The 21745-nt window shown below is 43.5% G+C and overlaps 1 protein-coding gene across 2 annotated transcripts in view; it reads left to right on the plus strand.

The window, feature by feature from the left end:
- The window catches only part of MKRN2 (makorin ring finger protein 2), a 158808-nt gene that overhangs the window by 111608 nt on the left and 25455 nt on the right, over positions 1 to 21745 (plus strand). For both annotated transcript variants that reach the window (XM_086938966.1, XM_086938967.1), the window contains exon 7: positions 11074 to 11218. In XM_086938966.1, coding sequence (XP_086795092.1) covers positions 11074 to 11218 — 145 coding nt within the window. The remainder of the gene's footprint in view (positions 1 to 11073; positions 11219 to 21745) is intronic.

Here is a 21745-nt window from a genome sequence, read left to right on the forward strand (position 1 = left end):
GATAGATTGGACTATGAGCTGATGTGTTTTGGGGTCGAAGAAGCCAAGAATAGGGTTGAGGCTTCTCAGCAGGCCCACACAAGTAGCTGCCACTCTTTTGGTGTGGGTTTGGTAGCTCAACGAGGAGTCCAATCAAACTCCCAGGTTTTTTACCAAAGTTTTAGGGGGAGGGATGGGGCCCAGCAAGGAAGACCACCAATGGTCGCTCCAGCAGCTGGGGTTCTTACCAAGGAGCAGCACCTCGGTTTTCCCTGCGTTCAATTGTAAGCAGTTACCCGTCATCCAATGTGTGTTTGGGTCATGGAGACCCTTGGTCAGGGGAATACAAAAACAAAAAAGACAAACAAAATCCTTCAGGATCTATAGAACCTTATAAATGTTATGGGAAATTAACTCAATGCACTTGATCAGGTGGTAGGTATTATACTGTGGACACCGCAGCAGGACGATAGGTCCCAGGAGCACGCAGATCAGCAATTCCGGTCTTCTCTCCCTGCCAGGTGACCCAGGAAGCTTTAACAGCAAACAACAAGTTAAAGCAGAGGGAATCCCCCTCTATACACGTATAGCACCTTAGCGAGTGCAACACTTTTATAAACAACACCTATCACTTAATATAGTTTATTTTTCACCCACACATACTCATTGGTCCTGAGGAAAGCCAGATGTAAACAAAAGGCCTGGCTGAAACATGTAGACCACATAGGACGTGGGAGCCCATAACTCACTCCACTGCGTCCGTTTGCCTTTTAATCTGCTAGTAGGGGCCCAGACATTAAAGTTATCCATATACCCTCGGGAACTGGGACCCACTGCATAGCTTTTAAATCACTTTCACACTCACAACACAGCACACTCAGCAAGTATACCAGCTCCTCAGTAATCTGGAGTTGAAGCACACCCGGGACACATTCGGTGTCACTGTGGTGGGCCCGATGATGAAGCATGCCACCAACTAGGTTGGTGGGTGAGGGCTTCACAATCAAACCAATTGGTTTGCCGACATACGTACCCACTGAGTCTCCCAAACACAACTAAGCTAGTCCTTTCTTGATACTACAGGTATTATACTGTGCCATCTGGTTAACCATCGGTCGCGAATGTGGTCAGAAGATCACGTAGTTCCTCCACAGTGCTTGAACAAAATAATTAAATACAAAATCTCTGTGAACAACGGGAATGCAAAGATCAGAATTCAACACAATGTCTGTGTGAAAGAACGCCTCCGTGTCATCCACGCAAAGCCTCCACCAATGTAGACGTGAGAAAATAATAAGTGAAAAAACTAATTAAAAATGAATTTAATAAGTGAAAAATAAGTAGAAAAACAATGAGTACCTTCCATCTGGGATTGTCTGCTCACAAACTGAATCCATGGTGTGTTAACCTCGAAAACCCTGCATGCTATCATGATGCCATCAGCATGGGGAGTGTAAGAACTAATAAGATGGGAACTAATGTTTAAAAAGCAAAATTAAATTTGCCAGTCAGAAAGGAGTGAACTATTACTTTTATTCCGTGTCATGCACTACTTGTGACCTCAGCTCACATCACTCATATTTTAAATGACATAATTGATTATCTTTTTTATGACATATCAAACAATATCATCTGTGATACTGCTATTCATATTACTCCATAAACCTTTACCTCATTTTACAAAAGAAAGTTGCTAGTAAAAGGCCTGCAATCATATCCAGCATAGAGTTACTATGTGTAAACGTATGGGTTTATAGAATAGAAATATTGTGAACCATGGAGGCAAGTGTGGCTATGTGTGTTCAAAGTTATTTTGTGCACTGTTTAAAACCAATAACATTTTGGGTACAAGTAGTACTCCATGGTAAACAGGGTAAAGTCTGAGCGCGCCTGATATGGGTTTCTAATGCATGTTCCAAAGCAGGTTATGGCTTAAAACCAAAGCCTGTTGCAAAAAAGACCAAGGTTCTGTTGATAATAGATTATCCACTAGTGAATGTCTGGGCAATACAGTAGTACAGTGTTGGAGACAAATTCTGTGTAACCAGTTGTTTATAATGAGTGGATTTTCCTTCCAGAATTTCACTGAAGATTTTGAGGCACTGCAGATTGTGGAATAATCTAGAGTGCCCAACTTAGAGATGGTGTAACTCGCACTATGGTTGTAAGCATGGCTCTTAGTTTGTGTTTCATTGTGATAGTCTCAGGAGGCTTGTCCATATGGCATAGCATAGGGTGTCTTATGAGTAACCAATGCAAATTTGTCACCCTCTTGACCTAAAATTGCTGATCTTTAAGAGGATGATCCCAGTAAGGTGAACAGTAAGGTGAACAGAAAGTGGATGACATCCACCAGATGTGGGTGACTTGACAGATTTGTAATATGTCCTGCTTGTGGTCAAAGTTTATGTCCATTGATGCTTGATTGGCAATAGAAAATTAAGCACCAGAGTAGTTTGTTGAATTACTTCATGTCCACAACCCGTAGAAGATGCTGTCACTGTGACTAGATGATGTCATCAGTGATGTCAGTTATGTAATTTAACATGTCATGAGTGATCAAATATGTGAGGTTATAAGCAGTGCATGATGGGGGCCCAAATTATAATTAGTGAATTTCAGTGTTTTTTTGTTTTAAAGCAGAGTTTATATATAATTACAATCTCGAACTATAATGTTTTATCTCTGAATAAAAAAAAAAGTTAAGTTAGATGTTATTATCATACCTACATTTCATGTCCCTATAACCTTTGTTTTTTCAGTGAATTCACAGTTTTTTTAAATCCTATTCATCCAACTCCATGACTGAGCATAGCTTTTGACTGCACAGGAGGGCATTGGACGAACGTCCTGGCATGCATCCAGGTCTTAAGCTCAACTTCCTGCAGGTGGCCATCCCCCATTTGCTGTTTGCAGCATAGGGTTCACCGGGCCCTGCACCCTACCCTCCCCCCAAACCCTGCAGCCTGCCCCTCCCCCTTTTTAATAACTTTTTTGCGCACTCAAGGTACTCCCGAAAGACCACACAAGATGCATTGCTGGGTACCTCAAGCGTACTACAGGACCCGCAGCACCCCTACCCTTCCTCCTTACATTTAATTTTGGTTTATTGTCAGGATACAGGGTTCGAGTCCTCCAATCCATTAATGCCAGCCTCAACATCTGTTTTGTTCCACGATACCAAGATGGCCGATGGAGGGACAAAAAAGCACTCTTGGCAAATTAGAACGCTTTACATTTTGAATATGCAGTTCCTGGACCAACTGTCAATATAGGACTAACTTTTGAACCTTAATTACTCAAAAACAACTGAATTGATTTACACTAAAATACAAAAGTACTCTTTCTAAGCAAGGTCTAGCTTGCTGCCAAATTTGGTGAAATTATATTTTTCTGTATCATTGTCTAAAATTCCTGTGAGAAATTGCATAGGGAAAAAATGTGGGACCCCATTATCCTCTATTCCTGCTTGACGTATCACACCCAAAACTTTCCAGGAAAAAGCAGGGGTGGACACATTTTTTTTATGGAAAGTTTTGTGAAGGCGAGTTAAATGGCACCAAAGTTAATAACAAAACATTAAATGCTCGTTCTATGGAAAGTTTGACCGAACTAGAACTACACTAAAGTAAATGTACATCTACATTTTTTTTTTAATTAAAGGGGGTCCCTTTGCCAGTGGACAAGGTGGTGCTGTCGCTGTCCAGTTTTGGCTCGTTAAAACATTTCTTTTTACACACCCATTCAACACATTCTTTATATACTGTCTCAGAAATGACTGAATGGCTTTACACTATATGAAGCACAGGTGCTTACCGGAGTAGCGCTCTATGTGCGTGCCAGGTTTTCTGCAATTCTGTTCAGCTTGGTTTTTTGTAGTGGAGAGAAAAGTTCAAATGTGAAACACAGCTTTTATGCCCCGCACCACTCTCTTTGACTGTGACCTCCCCCCCCCCCCCCCCCCCCCTCACCTCCCTCACCTCCCTCACCTCATGGATTTGCATGAAAAAATATCAAGAGTAAGCTAAGCATGGTGTCTGGCAATTGAATCATAAAATGATAGCAAATGTATTGTCAAAGCTTTTTTGACCTTCCGCCTTGATGGATTTTCATAAAACATGTGATTCCTGCAATCAGTTAAATTGCTAACACATTGCCAAATTGGATGCAGATTCATTAAACCGCACCAAAGTTATTAGCACATGAAATGTTTTTGCCTCTCCCTTTTACTATTACCTCCTGATGGATATGTACAAAAAGTGCTATTCCCACTGAAGAGCAAATCGGCGCATTTTGACACCCATTTTAAAGGTCCCCTGTGAGAAATTGGGTTACTGGTTGAACCCCTACTCAAGCACGAAACACATTCCTTTTCAGAGTGAGGCAAAGGCAAAACCCAAATGAAGCTGTGCTCAACCCTCCAGCAGCTTGGTACTGGGCCGTCAGGCTTAACGTAGAGGCCATGTGTAAAGTATTTATGCAGCACTTTAAACAGTAATTAAGGGAAAATACAACTAAAGAAAATCTCACACCAATTTTAGAAACTTAGGGCAACATTTAATGAACAAAAAAAGACCACAACAACAAAAATCCAATCAGCAGAACCAGAGATTTTCAAAATGTGAAAATAGCGCCAAAAATCCCAAAGCTCCACTTGTGGCTCTCTCGTTGTGCAAGACCAGGAGAAAGTCACAAGTTCATGCCAGCCACGATAGAGCGCGAGTCGGATACAGGGACCAGCTTAGTCATGCTGAAGTGACCTTCTCAGTCCACTGCAAACTGTCCCGTTCATTGTTGAAAGGGCCACGAGGAGCAGAGAAGTGTTGCGGATGTTTGTCAATGTTGCATGAAGATCCCGTTGTCGCTGCGAGTGGGCAGGCCAGAGCTTTGCATGGCGCTCCCTGCGAGTGGTCAATGCCATAGCACGAAGAGTTGGGTTGACCGAACTTTGCTTTGTGGGGCTTTGTGAGTCACAAACATCAACAGTCCCGTTTGCCTTGCAAAGAGCCCATAAGCCTCAATTCAGCCTCCCTGAGGCCACACCCAGGGTGCGGGACCGGAGGTGCACCACTTAGGGGTCCGGGACTGACTTTCTCCAGCTGGATCTGGGTGCAGGTTCAGGTGCTTGTGATCCTGTTATGTTCCTGTGGCTCTGAGCTGGAGGCCAACAGACTAGCCCTTGGAGTTACTCTAGGAGCCCAGGGTTCAGGTACAGGTCCAATCCCTGTGACTCAGGAGGAGGGCAGCTATCCAGAAAGGCAACAGTCCAACAGAATGGTAGCCCGTTTAGCAGCAAAGGATTCCCTCTTCCTAGAAGAGTGTCCAAGGGTCCTCAGTCCTCAGACTACGCCAAACACATTGGCATCGTACTCGACTCATCACTCACCATGAACCGATAGATCAACTCCGTCACCTCCAGCTGCGTCAACACCCTTCGCAAGACCTTCAAATGGATTCCCCCCGGAGACAAGGAAGAAAGTCACCCACACACTCATCACCAGCAGACTGGACTACGGAAACGCCCTCTACGCCGGCATCAACAAGTCCCTACTCCGCAAACTCCAGACTATACAGAACACCACCGCCAGACTCGTCCTCGACATCCAGTGGCACGAACACATCAGCCAACCTCTACGTAGACTCCACTGGCTATCCGTGGAGAAAAGAGTCCCTTTCAAAATCCTCACTCACTCCTACAGATGCCTACGCAACCACGGACCCAAATACCTCAACAACAGAATCAACTTCCACGTCCTCAAAAGAAACCTCTGATCTGCCAACCTCGCACTGGCCAAAACCCCGCGCATCCACTGGGCCAGAGCAGGCGGAAGATCCTTCTCTCACATTGCAGACAATACCTGGAACGAGCTACCGGCAGACATAAGACTCACCCCCTCCCTGAACACCTTCAGGAAGACTCTTAAGACCTGGCTCTTTGGCTAAACATATCTGCGGTCCGCCCCCCCCCCCCCCCCCCCCTTCAGCACCTTGAGACCCTCACAGGTGAGTAGCGTGCCTACAATGCCCTTGATTGATTGATTGATTGATTGATTGAGGGTCCAGAAGTGTACTGAAGAATTGGTATATGAGGTCCAGTATTTATATCTGGGTCTTCTTTTGAAGTGGGAAACGCTTCTAGAGGTTTATCTGCGAAGTCCACTGGTTTCCTACCTCCCCTCCCCTTATTTCAGACTAAATACAGCTGGTTTTTAACCCTTTGTATGGGGGCAGGACATAGCCTGTGGCTAGCTCTGCCCAACCAGCCTGGCTGTGATGGGCACACCTAAGCTCCCTATTGTGTGTTGCTGTCGAGGAAGGATACTCAAAGCCCAACTGCCAATTACACCCACTCATGTGACTCAGCGACAGGCTACAGACACTAGATGGCTAAGGCAGGAAAATGGCAACTTACTAAAATCAGCATTTTAAAATGTTTTATCAAAAAATCTGACTTCACCATTAGTGAGGATTTTTCATTACAATTCCAAATATACCAACCTAATCTGGTTACCTGATCCTATTTGGAAATTATCACTTATTAAATTTAATAAGGTTACTAAGTATTATCGTATGTGAGAGGCAGGCCTTACAGTTGTGAAAATGAATTAAAAATGTTTTGCACTACTGAAGCTTAGAAAACTTTAAAAAACATGTCCTCATTTTTAAATACGCTGCCAGTGGCCTCTGGGATGTCCATGGCCTACCCTATGGGTGACTTATATGTATCAAAAAGAAGAGTTTGGGCCTGGCAAAAGGCTGATTTTGCCAGATAGAAATGGCAGTTTAAAACTTCACCCACAGGCTGCAATGGCAGGTCTGAAGAATGTTTGAAAGAGCTACTTAAGTGGGTGACACAATCAGTGATGCCGGTCCACTAGTAGCATATAATGTATAGACCCTGGGTACATGTAGTACCACTTTACTCATGACTTATAAGTAAATTGAATATGCCAGTTGGGTGTAAGCCAATTCTATCATGTTTTAAGGAGAGAGCTCAAGCACTTTAGCACTGGTTAGCAGTGGTCAAGAGTGCAGAGTCCTAAAGCCAGAAAAAAAATGAAGTTGGCAAAATATGAGGTCTGATGGCAGAAAGGTAGGGGATTCCAGGTGTAACAGCCCCCTTGACAAATATGCACACATTTTAAAATACAAAAAGCAAGTTAAACCAATATCTGCCAAATTCCGTGCAAATACATCAAATGGCAATAAACGTGTATGCAAATTGAAAAACATTCTAAACTGACAAGATATCTAATATGTTAGCACTTTACAACTCACCCTGTACATTTGTGTAAAACACATTTCTGGAAAATTACTCCGGCTTCACACCAGTACACTAGACCAAGCAAAGGCTCTTCCCTGCCTACAGTTCTACTTTCATGCCAAGTTTGGTGTATTTTTATTCAGCATGGTGTATTTCTATTCAGCATTTTTTGCTCTAGTAGGGAGCGAATATTGCTATGGGAGTTAAATGGAAAATCACTTTTTTTTTTATTCCCCCTCTTTGCTAAATCGGCACAAAATTTGGTATGCCTAACCCAGACTGATTAACCTTTTTTATTTTCGTGCAGCTTTGTCGTATTCCACCAAAGTAATTAGCAAAACAAACAGTTGCTTTTCATTGGAAATTTCAAGCAATACGTAATACAGATACAGATACAGAGAGAGAGAGAGAGAGAGAGAGAGAGAGGTCTCCAATTACTCTGTGCATCAAAATCACTCAAAGAAATTGCAGTTGGCGTTTGTTTAAAATTCCATACCTCACAGAATTAAAATTATAAGTGTTTATCCTTGCGTAGCCAATCCGCTCCCTCTCATGTATGACTTGTATGTTTTTTCATGGCTGTCTATGAAAATAACCACACACAGCAGTGTTTGTGTTTTAGTGGGGACTGAATGCACGGCCAAGAGAGAGCCAAACGTTTTGACTCCGATTCCTGTCACTTAATTCTGCTCTTTTATGCTGGAGTGAAATTGTATCTTCCTTTTGTGATACAATCACATTATTGGGGTCACAACCTGTAAATGTATTTTGCCCCAAAAGGAAATTGTGACCTTTTCACAAGAACTAAACTGGCAGGTGTCTCTCACTTTTCCCTCCTGAGTTGTGCTCATTTACGACAGAAGTGTTAGGAGTGAGCAACATCCTGTCACAGAATCTCTTATGTGCAAGTGGTATATAGAGCCATGTCCAATGATCAAAATTACTACACACACACAATAGTTGGTATTTTACACTAAATGATTCTTGTACACTATTCCTCTACGCATTACCTAAATCTGCAGCGGACTTGCATACATATCCTTTACATTGTTGTTGTGTGTTCAGAGAGGTGTGAATGTTAGCATTGTTCCTTTTAGTTCTGATTTATCAAGTTAGTACAAGCCTAACTGATTGCTTAGCCTATTTTATCATTTCAGCCCGAGAAATGGTTTCAGAAGTTACCTTTTCTCAAGCCCTGCAGTAACCAAATTACTACAGAAATTTTTACTAATGAGGTCAGAGGATAAGAACTTACAATCCGATGTAATTGAAGTAAAAAAATTATTTCAGATTTGATTGCCTTCAGAAGCCAAGACCACTACTACTTGGACCTTGCCACTCCTAGTACTAGACCATAAGTCTTATATGCATTCACGCCCACAAGTACACCCTATGGTACCTTTAGCACCTCCAGAGTGTTTTTTGGTTATCATTGGGAGTTTGCATTGTTGCTTTATTGCCCTTACTTGGATTTTCTGTGAAAATCCTCGACATTTCCTGAAGACCAAACCAAAGTGGCCTTTGTTCTATTTTACTAGAGTAGAACTATGACTGGTGGCAATATTACTGCATTAGTCCACCACAATTATCCACTATGGTATAATGTTTCTCACTTGTGTGAGCAAATCCAAGAGTTATTTGTTAGAAACTCACATGGTCTTTCCTTAGGTGGTGAGTTTCTGAATTTGAAACAGTCGTTAAGATTAAATAAGGTATATCCCTAACTTTAATGGTGTCATAGTAGAGACTGTTTGGCCTCACGGGAAAATATTTTCTCTTTATCAAGGGTTACAAAATGAATTGAAAGATGTAGTAGCACATGTTGGAAATCTCCATACAAAGTGTGCAGAGCTTGTAGGTTAAGTAGTACAGCTAGATCAGGGTTTCGGTAGTCCGTGCTCTAATATACTGAAGATGTACCAAAGTGTTCAAAGTCAGACTGGATGAAAATGTATATATCCAGACCCTATATGGTTATGTATTGTGAAAGGTCCTTTTTCAAAGGAAGAAAAGAACGGATAAGTGTTTGAAGATTATGTATGTATTGTTATAAATCTGGACATGTTGTGAAAGGTTTCTAGAGTAACCCTAGGATCTCAAGAAATCAAATATCAGTAACATCACAGATAGAATAGTTAACACCGACTAAAAACTGGACACCTTGACCTAAAAAAAAAGGCGCTAGCTGCATTGTGGAGTGAATAATTATTAGTCATTCCATCTTGGGTAGAGAATACCATGCAGTTTTCAGCTGCTCATTTGTTGTTCCTATGACAATTACATTTCCCGCTGGGCAGGGTGAGGTTATTTATGGACTTGTAGGTTCAAGAACCTTAAAGAACTGTAGGGATACTGAGTCTGCACAATGTTTACACGCACAGCATCTTTACAGCATTGTCATTAGGTCTTGTATTTTCTGACGCGCACATGTTTTTTTTGTTATGTTTTGAAATACCAAAGTTAACTCTGCTTAATTCTATTACTAATTGGGCAGCAAGCAAATACAAATTAATTCTGATTATATTCTAAATCTCTGTTTGATAACTGAAGAACAAAATTGCGGACGTCATTCAAAGGTAATAGTTGGAAAAGGACACCTGTTATTAGTTGTCCAATCACTTTACCATCTTATGAGCATTTCAGGATGTGTTTGAAAAGAAAAAAGCAAATTTATTACCTCCACTTTGATGTTATGATTCAAAGACTAAAATGAAACTCAGGGCATTTACCTTGTTAGTTACGTGCATGCACTTATAGAATCAGAAAACGAGTATCTAAAAAATTATATAGGTGGGAATCTAGCTAATGGAATTTTATCAGACCAGTACAGTCTCCAGGCTCCTCTGCTTCATGTTTCTACCCAAGAAATGGGGTGAGGTAACAGCTATTGACTACAGAGCAATCCATAAGATTACAGTTAAAACAGGTGCCTGTTACCATTGATCTGTTCTTAAGTCAAATAAAACAGGTAACATTTTTTTTATCAAAGCTGATCTTGGAGGTGTGTATCATTTGGTTAGAGCTCAAGAGGGTAATGATTATACAACTGCATTTTTCATTGCTTGGTCTATTTGATTATCACGTCATGTCTCAGCTGCATTTCAATTGTTATTAATGAGGTGCTGAGAGGATTTTTGGATGCATTTTTTATAGTGCATTCAGATTATATTGTGATTTACTTTAATTTCCTGGAAACACATATGCAACACAATAAGACAGTATTACAGTGATGAGAAGATTATTCTCTTTTTGCCAAACTCTATTTAGTGTGTATCACATGCCACTTTAATAGAATGCTGGGGGCACATATCTAGCCCACAGGGAATAAAAAACGATTACAAAGTTGCAGCAATAATTCATTGGCATACACCCACTACTCGAATAACTTTGAAAGTTCTTAGGCTTTGTAAATTTTTGTAATAGTTATTCATCAATTTTCTATGATACCAACACCCATTCCCGTTCCTAAACTTCATCCCAAAGGAGCTGCCTTCACTTGGCCAAAGTAACCTTTTATTTTTTTTAAAACTATGCTTCTCTTGTGCTTCTACTCTGCCACATCCAAATGTTGAGCTTCCATTCATTTTAGAGATGGATGCTTCATATTACGCAAGAAATCTGCACTTCTTTTTGGAATTTTGTGATGTTGACAAAGTACATCTTGCTTAATCTGAATCAGTTCTGTTCTTCTCCACATATCAGTAAGTAGAAAAAGCCATCTGAGTGAAATCATTTGGTGAGTGACATTCTAATGCATAAAGTATGCTCATCGCATTTAAAAGTCTAAACTAATATGAATGCACTAAAAGTATTCTTGTTTCTTCCTGAAGTAAAAAGGCCTGCAAGTATTTTGAACAAGGGAAAGGAACCTGTCCGTTTGGGGGAAAATGCCTTTACTTACATGCATACCCAGATGGTACACGGGCAGAGCCCGAGAAGCCACGAAAGCAGCTCAGCTCTGAGGGAACTGTTCGGGTAAGAAAATGTTGGTCATTTTTGGTTGAATTCACAATTCTGTATGGTGTGATGTAACACATTGAGCAGAACACGTTCGCAGGAATACATTTTAAACTTAATCTGACCTGCACTCTCTGTTCCACAATAAAATAGGATTGCCTTCAGAAATTGGCACAGTAGCGAATTATTATTTGGGTGAACAGGTCTAAACTACTATATTCCACTTTATTTCAGGGAAATTGTTCTACGTGTGCTATTATTTGGTGCTCTAGTGGGCAAGTTGGTGTTGCTCTTTGTAAGAAACAGGAAAAAGTAAGAATGGAAAGGGGCATTAAACAATGGTACTATTTTTATGTGAAACTGTTTACCATAGCCTTGCTTATTCTTAGTGCTGTAATTTTCCAGCTCAGTTATGCTAATCTTATTTACCTTGGAAGTGGACTGGTAATTGAACTGATCATCTGTTGTTTAATTATATTTGGTCTTATATCTCTACATAAAATAACCGTAAACAGGTATACTACTCTTTATTCCCATGTTCTACCATCATCCCGTTCTTTTAAAAACTTTTTTCAGATGCGTGGAGTGTGTCTGTATTAAGTGGAAATTTTTCTCACTTTACTACATTCAGCTCCTTTATCTAGGAGGGAAAAATGTGAGTCTGTGGGTGTTAAAACAGCCATGGCCATATAAGAACAAACTCATGTTTGAATCCTTCTGACCCATTTCTGCATTTGTTTCATGTTTTTCTAACCTTTTCCCTCAATTTATTCAATTGATTTTAATGGATTTTTAATGGTACCGTTGGTCATACTAATTGTAAGTGCAGATATACCTTTTTACATTTTACTGCCTGCTAAAAATGTATCTGGGCTGCTGTTTGTAACTCAGTTCCTTACCTGAGCACTTTTATGCCTCGTAAGCTTAATCTTAAAGAATGAAGATCTTCTAATTGTCTGTTCTCCAAGGTACCAACTTTTTAAGATGTAGTGTCTAAATCACCGTTTTCTATTTGGGGTAGCAAAATCACCGTATTTATACCAATAAAGCATTGACAAAGGTGGAGTCCGTATGACACCGTCAGACAACCAAAAACCTACAGTCCCCTAGAAAATATTTCTAGCGGTGAGGTGGTTAAGAAGCCGATACATAGTTGAGATCTCAAAATAGAGAAGACTTCAAGAAACCTCAATGATTCTACTATTTTGATTGTGTGTTTTATAAAGCACAAACTATTACCCGGAGGTGTCTCGGCGCTAGAGGGATCTGCTGTCCAGCTCCACAGAAAAGGTGGACAAAAATTAAGATTCTGTAGCAGAGAAATCCTCTGAACTAGACAAGTTCAGGACTAAGGGTGCCTGCAAAGTAGGTTGTAAAGAATCAAACCTAAATTCTTTTTTTCCATCTCTTTTTGTTAAGTATCCAGTGCCATTTATATGCAGAATGTTGGTTAAGTTCAAATTGCAGTGTCAATTTAGGCACCTTTGGATAGACTCTGTGTGGATTTTATGTCTTCATTCGGTATCAGGCTTTCACCACTTTTCAACTGAAATCTATGAAAGCATGAAAAATAATCATTGATTGTTCAATTAAGTGAATTTGGATTATAGACTCTGCAAGACACACCTGTCACAGCCAGTATTGCAGAACTTTTGTTGCAGCACTAATGATGTAACTTTGGACATTGAGGAGACAGAATCTACACAGGATCGACATATTTCAGAATCTGGTGACTAGCAGTACCAGGGGTCCCAAGAATGAACTTACCAAGGACTGTGCCCAGAGTGATTAACAGATTATGAAAGACCTAAAGCCTGCCCACAATTCCCCACAAAGATGACCGATCAGGACAGGGGGCGTAACATAGGCCCCCACTGCCCCCGCGGTGCGGGGCGACCCAACGCTCCAGGGGGTGCCCTCGGCATTGCACTCTGGCTGGAGAGCTCCTGATAGAGCCCGGAGGGGGCCCCTGTACGTTCCTTGCAAGGAGGCCCCCGCAATTTTTCGTTACGCCAGTGGATCAGGGAATATACTGCTGCAGATGATGGAAAACAAATATTTCTTTACCATATTGCTATTACTCGAGCACAAAAAAGCATTCTGTGCATTCAACATCAAATGATTCACATCTTGGATCTGAAACTCATGATGCCAACAAGTACCCAAGGCTTGACCCCAACCAAAACAACATGTGATTTAACTGCAGTAAAAGGTGCTCAAGGTTCAGTAAAAAAAAGTATGCTTCAGGGCTAAAGCTGCATGGCGGCTTGCAGACACTGGATCTGCAAAAGACCATTAGCCTATTCCTAATGAAGATTCACATAAGCTTTAAAAAAAGTTAGCAATACTAATATTATACAACTGTGGTTGTCAACCTGTGATCCGTGGACTCCTGGGGGTCCATGACCCATAATCAGGGGGTCTGCGGCTGAGTAGAAAATTAATATTAACAAGTTATTAAAGTGTATGTAAATAACAAAGCAAAATGTAAAATAGAAAATTCTAATTTTAAAACGTTCTGTAATTGTAAAGGAATTCGAAGTTGGAGGCTAAAACTTAAGTTGTTATTCGCAGATTGATTTGTGGGTGCGGTGGAAGTTCATCAGTCTGGGTATATATAGTATGGATGATGGGTGGCCACAATTGAATTTAGAAAAGCTCTAATATTTCGATTAAAATTAAAATAATGATTGTTTTTAAATATTAGTTTGGGAATTGAATAAAATGTTCTGCATTTGTGATTGTATTTGATGAATGCTTGTTTCTGTTTGTTTCTGTACTGTTTTGCGGTTCAAATCATCGAAATTGCTTAATCCGGTGTACCCAGTTTCCAATAATTATTCAGTGGGATCCCCAGATTCCGGTAATGATTAAGTGGGTGTCCACAGAAGTCAAAATGTTCATAACCATTGTACTACAGCACACTACTTTGCAGAATCTAGAGTATTCACAAACAGGTGACTGAAGGGTTCTTAGGGGTCTTGAGGCAGGGTGGTAGTGAGGAGAAAATTTGGGATAATCGTCTGACAGTCTCCATTGGTGAACCATGACATCCACAGTTGCGCTTGTCTTTCAAAATGTGGCTGGTGCTTGCCATGCAGAACTGCGTAAAGCAGAACAAATATATGGTATGCAAAAAAATTGCTGCTTTCTGCTAGATATGCACCTTTTTTTTTTTTAGTGACAAAAATAACTTTTCCTAATGCTTCTATCCATTCCTATGCAGGACAATGAGCTCTATAAAATGCAAGCCGTGGTTTAAAGAGAATTGAGCAAAAGGTTCTCCCACACAACAGAATCCAACACATGTTCAGTTACATGCTGTCCTTACATCCATGAAGTTCACCACAGCAGGGAAGCAATCCATTATCCCTGCATCCGCACTGTTCCACCAATCATGAAAGTAAGCTCTTGCTTTATGCGAGGAAAAAGACTGAAAGGGTAGCTGCAGCTTAATGGCACATTGCTCTCTCTGCTTTGCACCTAGAAGTCCAAAATATTGTCATTAACATGCACTTAAATGAGCAACACATCTTTGGGAAAGGTCAGACTCTAGACCACATTAAGAATGGCCATAAACCTTATGGGCACACCTGAGCAGATGTGCCTAGTGATCACAGGCCACAAGGGCAGCAGCATTATGGCAACCAGGACTATCAGCAGATGTTGCAGATAGTTTATGACCAGCAGGTTTCCTTTTTATTACTGAATTAACTGCAGGCACAATGCCAAAAGACACGTTGGTGGTAGAGTCCTTAAGCAGAGACCCAAGGACTCGTGCCTAGCCAATAAGTAACACTCTGTAAAGGTGCCCTAGTCACACAACACCTTTAAGGCCATCTGAGCTTATTTTTCCACCAGTGGGACATCTCCGTATGCAGTCTATCCATAAACCTAAGAACCAGAACCCAGGAACAGTGAACACATTTAAATGACCCCCATTCTACAGAAGATAACGCCAATGATGTGGGGGGGGGGGTCATTCGTTTTTTTTTTTTTTTTTTTTGGAGTAAACAATAACAAGTTAAGTTTGACAGGCGCCGTCCTGTTTAACGGAGATTTAACACATTGACAGCAACCTCCATAATGGCAGTTCTTGCCCGTGTTGAGAGCACTCTGCAGGTGTGGTGGACATCTCTGAATGGGGAGGGCGACAGTGTTTTACTTCATCACCCTGACAGAGTAAAGCCTGTCCTCCTCAGTGTAAATCAGGCTCTCAGTGTATTCATACACCATTAAATGATTGGTTAATGACAGGCAATTGCAGACCAGCACAGGTATCAGGCAGCTATTATAACTATTGGTCTTCTCAAACTATCTTCAAAAGTAGTTTCCATCCACATCCCCATTTCCAGTCTGGCACAAGGAAATTGTGAGGATGAATATCCAAACTATGCAAGTGGTGTAGAATTTGAATGTGATGGCTTTCTGCGTTAATCCATTGCTCCAAAATCGCCCATATCAGGAGTTTCTTACAAGTGAGTGGCCATTTGTTTTGGGAGCCTGAGAAGAGATGGTGCTTGTTTAACAACCACTGTTGGTGCATTTACGGTGGTGGACACCACAGATTTTATGCACAGACAGCTTTTCTTAGTCCTAGCCTCCAGAGTGACCATTCGAATTTATGCATGACATACAGGCAGAGAAATCTGACAGTCAAGGGCCACTGTCCCCCAGTGACATCTTTGATCACATTAATCTCTTAGAACTACTAGATAGTTTGGTTCTAAAAATATTTCAGCTACACATGTGAATAGATATGTACCCGGCGGGTACGAGGAAAGTAGTTGATGGCTCATCAGTTGCCAAGGGAACACATTTTCCTGGCATACATTCTCAGCAGTTAGCTTTCACATAGGTATTACCAAAAATTACACAATAACAAACTAGGCCAGGTGTTGCCATCTATTTAGTATGTGCTCACTAGTCTGCAGTTATTTATTAAAGGGCCTCAAACCATCACCTACATCACATAGCTCCCTTCATCAGTTGCTGCCTTGTGGGATCATTGGAGAATACCAGGTCATTATGCATATTGTACTTATGGCTTTTAACTGAGGTGGACCAGTTCCTGCAATGCCCTACTACTGCCACGGGCCCATTTCCTTCACTGATGATGTGTGTGGTTTCTGAAGAGCTAAAATTGGGGATGGAATCGCTCAAATAACTTGGATGACCTTATGGCTGCTAAGGACTTCTACAACAAAACAGTTATTCACTGGAAATCAATACAAATGCAAGTGATTGAGGTTATTCCATTAAGTTCTTGTGAGGATCATCTGTCTGCTCAGACCAAAGATTCCTGAGGGCAACGTCATCTACTATACATATTTTAATCATTCAATCACCAGGTTAGTGTACAATGGTATGATTTTTTTCATATAACCTGACAGAGATGGGAATTGCAGCTGGACACCTTGCAAGCTTATATCTTGGTTGATGGAGTGTAGCAATACAAGTTAGGTAAATATTTCTCCACTGCCAACAAAGCCAACATAAAATATATTGTGGTAGGCAGGATAAAATGTAACACTTGCTACATGATGGATGGTTCAAGAGCGCTCTAGTAGAGCTTCTGACTTGTGGGTCCATGCAATGAGGCCCCCGAGAGGGAAGGCCCCACGTTTGTGGGGATGAAGTGGTGTGTCAATGGGGCTAAGTCACCATTTCATGTCACTTAACTCAAGTGTTCGAGCATTGTTGCCCATTGTGGGGACCTGGGTCACTGGCCTATCCGACTGAGCTCTTTGTAACGACTGGCATCCTCCTCTGCTGCCCTCCATTTGCTCATCGCCCCCCTCCACGCTTCTACAGGAGCGGTTGTAAGAGAACGCCAGTGGAGTGTGATCATGTGTTGGGCAAGGAGCAAAGCCAAGGTTGTGAAATGCGTCCATACCTTGTGCTTTTTCTTGCGTTTGAATAGGACTTTCAGGTGTGCATGAGTGGGAGTTAAATGTAAATGTAAATGTATAGGCATTTATATAGCGCACTACTTACCCGGAGGGTCCCAAGGCGCTTCGACCGCTGCGAAACCCTTCCTGGCTTCCCTGAGAGATGGTCCCTTAATGGGTATCTCCAGGGTGAGACAAGGCATCCCCGGCGGTCTGGTGGGGCCGTTAGTGAAGATGAGGCAAGCTAATGCCCAGAGTTGCCGAGTGTGATCGCTGATCAGAGTGGGCACCGAGGCGAGAGAATTATCGAGTCCACTGACCTTGGTCCAGAAACCTGCCGCGCCGGGAATCGAACCCTGGTCCCTGGCCGTCCTCTGCTCTCGGGTCTGCCGCCTCAAACCAGTGAGCCACACTACCTCAGCAGCTTAATTTTTTTATTTATTTATTTGAATTTATAATGCGCAACAGCTACCCACAGTGGGTTTCCCGGCGCAAGGGAAAGACTGAAGAAGAAAAAGGACAACGCAGCAGTACCATAGAACAAAAGCAGCAACTTATATATTTATTAAAAAAGCATAGTTTTCAATTTTTTCCGGAAACAAAATAGGCTGGTTTCAGATTTCAGAGCAATTGGAAGCGCGTTCCATTATTTGAGACCTAGATGGAAAAAGGCTCAACCCCCCCCATCCTTGCAAGTTTGAATCTTGGATCATGTAGCTTGGTATATATGGCGTGCCAATAGCCTTGAAGGGTTGGGCATGACCAAGTAGCAGCAGCGGGAGCACTCAAATTGGGTCTCTGGGAAGTAATGGTGAATCTGCGCAGGGGGTTAGGTATGCCCTGTGCAGAATGGAAAATTGTATATTGAACCGTGAGTTGCGGGAGACTTTCTTCCCAAATTCAAGTGCTCTTTCCCACTCCTTGACATGAAGTACCCTCCCAAACTTGTCCTCCCATTTCTGACGAAGTGCGGTCAGGGGACAGCCATCAATTTGAGTATGGCCTTGTACAACCAGGTGATAAGTTGGCTTCCAGGTCCCATAGTCAATATGGTCTGGATCACCAGGTGTGTCATAGGCCCACCTCCTGTGAGATCCCACAGTGTGGCTGAGTCGCCTATGTAAGAGAATTTCCCTGCCAGAAGGCCTCTGTCAGCTACTTGAAGGTGAGAAGTTGTCCCTCCTCAAAAAGGTCGCCTACATCAAGCAGAAAATGATCCGTCCAAGTCTATGTCTCCCCTGCAGTGTATTAGCCGTAGTCACACATGCAAGCCTATCAGGAGCAGATTTGGGGTGTCTCCCAGGAGAGGCGATGAATCTTAAGGGCCAGGAGGAAGAGGGTTGTGTCTCTGGGAGAAGTAGGTGCCATAGTGTTGGCTGGTGTAAGGGCCCGCTCTCTGGGTCTAGGTTGTGCCCAGTTGTCCAGCGGAACAACCATTGGGCCTGAAAGGACAGAGGCCCCAGACCTCCCCGGTCCACCGGTAGTTGTAGTTTGGTTAGAGCGACTCACCTTCAGCCAGTTCCCCTGATGAGTGAACATAGAAGTGTGTTACGTTCCTTGAAGAAGGAGCATTTGATATAACTGAGAGGTTTATAAAGTAATAAAGGAGGCCGGGCAAAATAACTATTTTTGCCAGGGCGATTTTGCCAATGGGAGCCAGTAGAAGGGATCACCAGAGTGCACTTAGGTTTGTATGCCCGCCAGGGCCTTGGAGAGGTTCTCCTCAAAGAGGTCCGGTGAGGTAAGATAGAAGCGAACCCCTAAGTAGCGCGTTGCCTGCGCATGCCAGGTGAGGCGCGTATCTCCGAGATATACATCTAGGGTTGCCTGCTTTTGATTGAGTAGGTAAATGGTCAACTTCGCCCAGTTGACTCAGAGCCTGGCAACAGAGGTGAATTCTGCCAGCACATCTCGTATGTGTGTGAGGTCTGCGTGATGTCCCGCACATAAAGAAGCCGATCGTCTGCATAGAGGTACACTATGGCATCCTGTCTGCCAGTGGGTTGCCCTACTCCCGGTCCCCCTTGTGTAGTCGTATGGGTAGGGCTCCATGGAAAGTGCAAACAATTGGTGGAGTGCGGGCACCCATGTCTTGCCCACCGGAAAAGGAGCCACTACTAGATGGCCCAGTCAAACCTGTGAAATTGGGTTGGAATATAGCAATTTGGTATAGGCCAGGAGTTTGGGTCGTATCCCCCTGTGAGTGACGAAAGTGAATAGATAATGCCAGATCAGGTCATCCAATGCCTTCTCTCGGTCGAGTATGAGGCAGGCTGACCTCTGGAATCATCCTCTCACCTTATCTTGCATCTGGAAGAGGCGGGGAATGTTCTGGGAGGTACTGTGACCTGGCACAAAGCCATTTTGGTCCAAATGGACCTGGCCAGGGAGGATCTGCGCATATCGGTCAGCTATTAGTTTACCTAATATGTTATTGCCTGCTCCAAGTATTGTGGTGGGGCTGTACGAAGCCAATTGTGTAGGGTCTTTGTCTGGTTTGGGGGATAGAAACCAAGAGGGACTCACACAGCGAGTGGGGAAGCTCACCCTCTTTTTAAGCCGCTGCATACATTGTCACTAGATGTGGTGCCAGGAGGGACGAGAAGGTGTGATAGTACTCTAGGGGCAGACCATCTAGGCCCGGGGTTTTGTTTCGGGCGAGGCCGCGGATTTCTTTCTTATCCTCTGCTGGCACAATCTCCCTGTCCAACGAGCTTGGCGGGGATAAAAACGCGAGGGACAGTAATGGCACCTAGAAAGTAATCTGGTCGGTTTGTTAGGGTGCCCGGGGGTGCTTCCTATATGGCAGTGTAATACTCCCAGAATACTTGTTTGAGTACGGTCCATAGCCCCTGTATGATCCACTACTTTGGTAATGGGAGGAGTCACAGATTCTTGTTGTATAAACCATGCTAAGAGTCTGCCAGGTTAGTCGCCCTCTTGATGGACCCTGTCAGCATAGGCTGTAAAGTTGTAATGCTTGGTCTTAGAATCTGCCAGTCGTGGGACAAATGCAGGGTCAGCATCAGCTGCCTTACTAAATGTTGTCAGGTTTCGTTCGGTCTCGGCTATGTCCCTCTCTAGTGTCCTGCTGACCCTAGCAATTTGATGGATACAGGCTCTTCTAACGACAATCTTGAAGGTGTCCCATTCCAGTATTCTAGTGGACGCGGTGTTACGGTTCTCTGTAAAATATCGTCCGATATCAGTTTCTGTAGTAGGGGATCTCTGTGTATAGTCATAATCTAGTGAATAGTCCCGCCCATGTGCGTGGACCCCGGCAATCAAAAATAATCTCTTAAGTTGTCAAAATAATGCAGAAACTGCAAAGACACTTAAGAGAGAATTTAAAGACAAATAATGCAGCCTATGTCCACAGGCTACACTGTCCAGTACTTCAACTAGAAATTCCACCAAAAAACACCACACACAGCCCAGCCTGCTAGTTTCTACCATAGAGAAACCTGCCTCCCCCAGTCAAAGACTCAGGAATGATAGAGAGGAAGGTAGGGACAGACAAGCCCCATAGGCTGCCATTATGTGGCTTAAATAGGATACTGTGCCTTTAAGAGAACTTTCCAGACTTCTCCCAGTATCCCAGAATGCATAGCAGGTCCAACTTACTTTCAGTTCTTTTTTCCGGCTCCTGCTTACAGGACCCTGGCATTGAGCTCTCCCTTTTTCAAGGGTTTATTAAATTCGTTTTTGCACTTTTGACTTTTAAAAGTGTTGCAGTTACTGCTTGGTGTTCTCTTCTCACTTTTGTGCTGTTTTTTAGGCGTTTTGGGGCTCCGAAATGCCTGGCCTTTTTGTTAAGTGCCCAGCATGTGAGAGGAAGAAGGCCAAAAGCGACCCCCATGATGTCTGCATCGTGTGCCTTCCAGAAGATCATGGCCCTGAGGAGTGTGTTATCTGCCAGCAACTTTCTGCTAGGACCCTCAGGGACAGATTGAAGATCAGGCTGGCTGGCCTGGAGGATAGGCGTCAACGTGCTGCAGGTGGGTCTGGGCAGCCTGGGAGGGATCCCTCTGCCTCTGCTGAGGCCCCTGGGGGGCTCCCCGGGGGCAGGAAGTCCAGCCAACGATCCCATTCTCCGTCGACGTCGAGGGCTTCGACGACGGCGTCGAGAGGGATGACGACGGCGTGCTCCCCGTCTCCCCGGGGCTCCGGGTCGAGACGGCGTGACGGCTCGACGGCGAAGGAGAAGCCGACGTCTAAGTCGACGTCATCGTCTTCGTCGACGTCGAGGTCTTCATACCGACGCCGAAGGCGCAGGGACGTGTATCGACGCTCGCCGTCGAAGCGGCACCAATGCTCGCCGTCGAGGCGACACCGTCGGTCGTCGTCGAGGCGACACCGTCGATCGTCGTCGAGGCGACACCGCCGATCGACGTCGAGGGGCTCCTCGACGTCGAGGACATCAAGATGATGGCGGTCGACGTCGAGGGCGGACCGCCCGACGTCGAGAGGGCGACGTGAGAGATCGCGCAAGAGGAGATCGACGTCGAGGAGTCGACGTTCGACGCCGAGGATGAGAGGGTCGACGTCGAGGGGACGACGTTCGACGCCGGAGTCCAGGAAGCGCCATTCGACGCCGGAGAAGCGTCGTTCTGCGTCCAGCAGACAGCGGTCAGCGTCGAGGAGTAGGTCACCC

This window comes from Lissotriton vulgaris, chromosome 9, assembly GCF_964263255.1.
Source record: "Lissotriton vulgaris chromosome 9, aLisVul1.2, whole genome shotgun sequence".
Taxonomy (NCBI): domain Eukaryota; kingdom Metazoa; phylum Chordata; class Amphibia; order Caudata; family Salamandridae; genus Lissotriton; species Lissotriton vulgaris.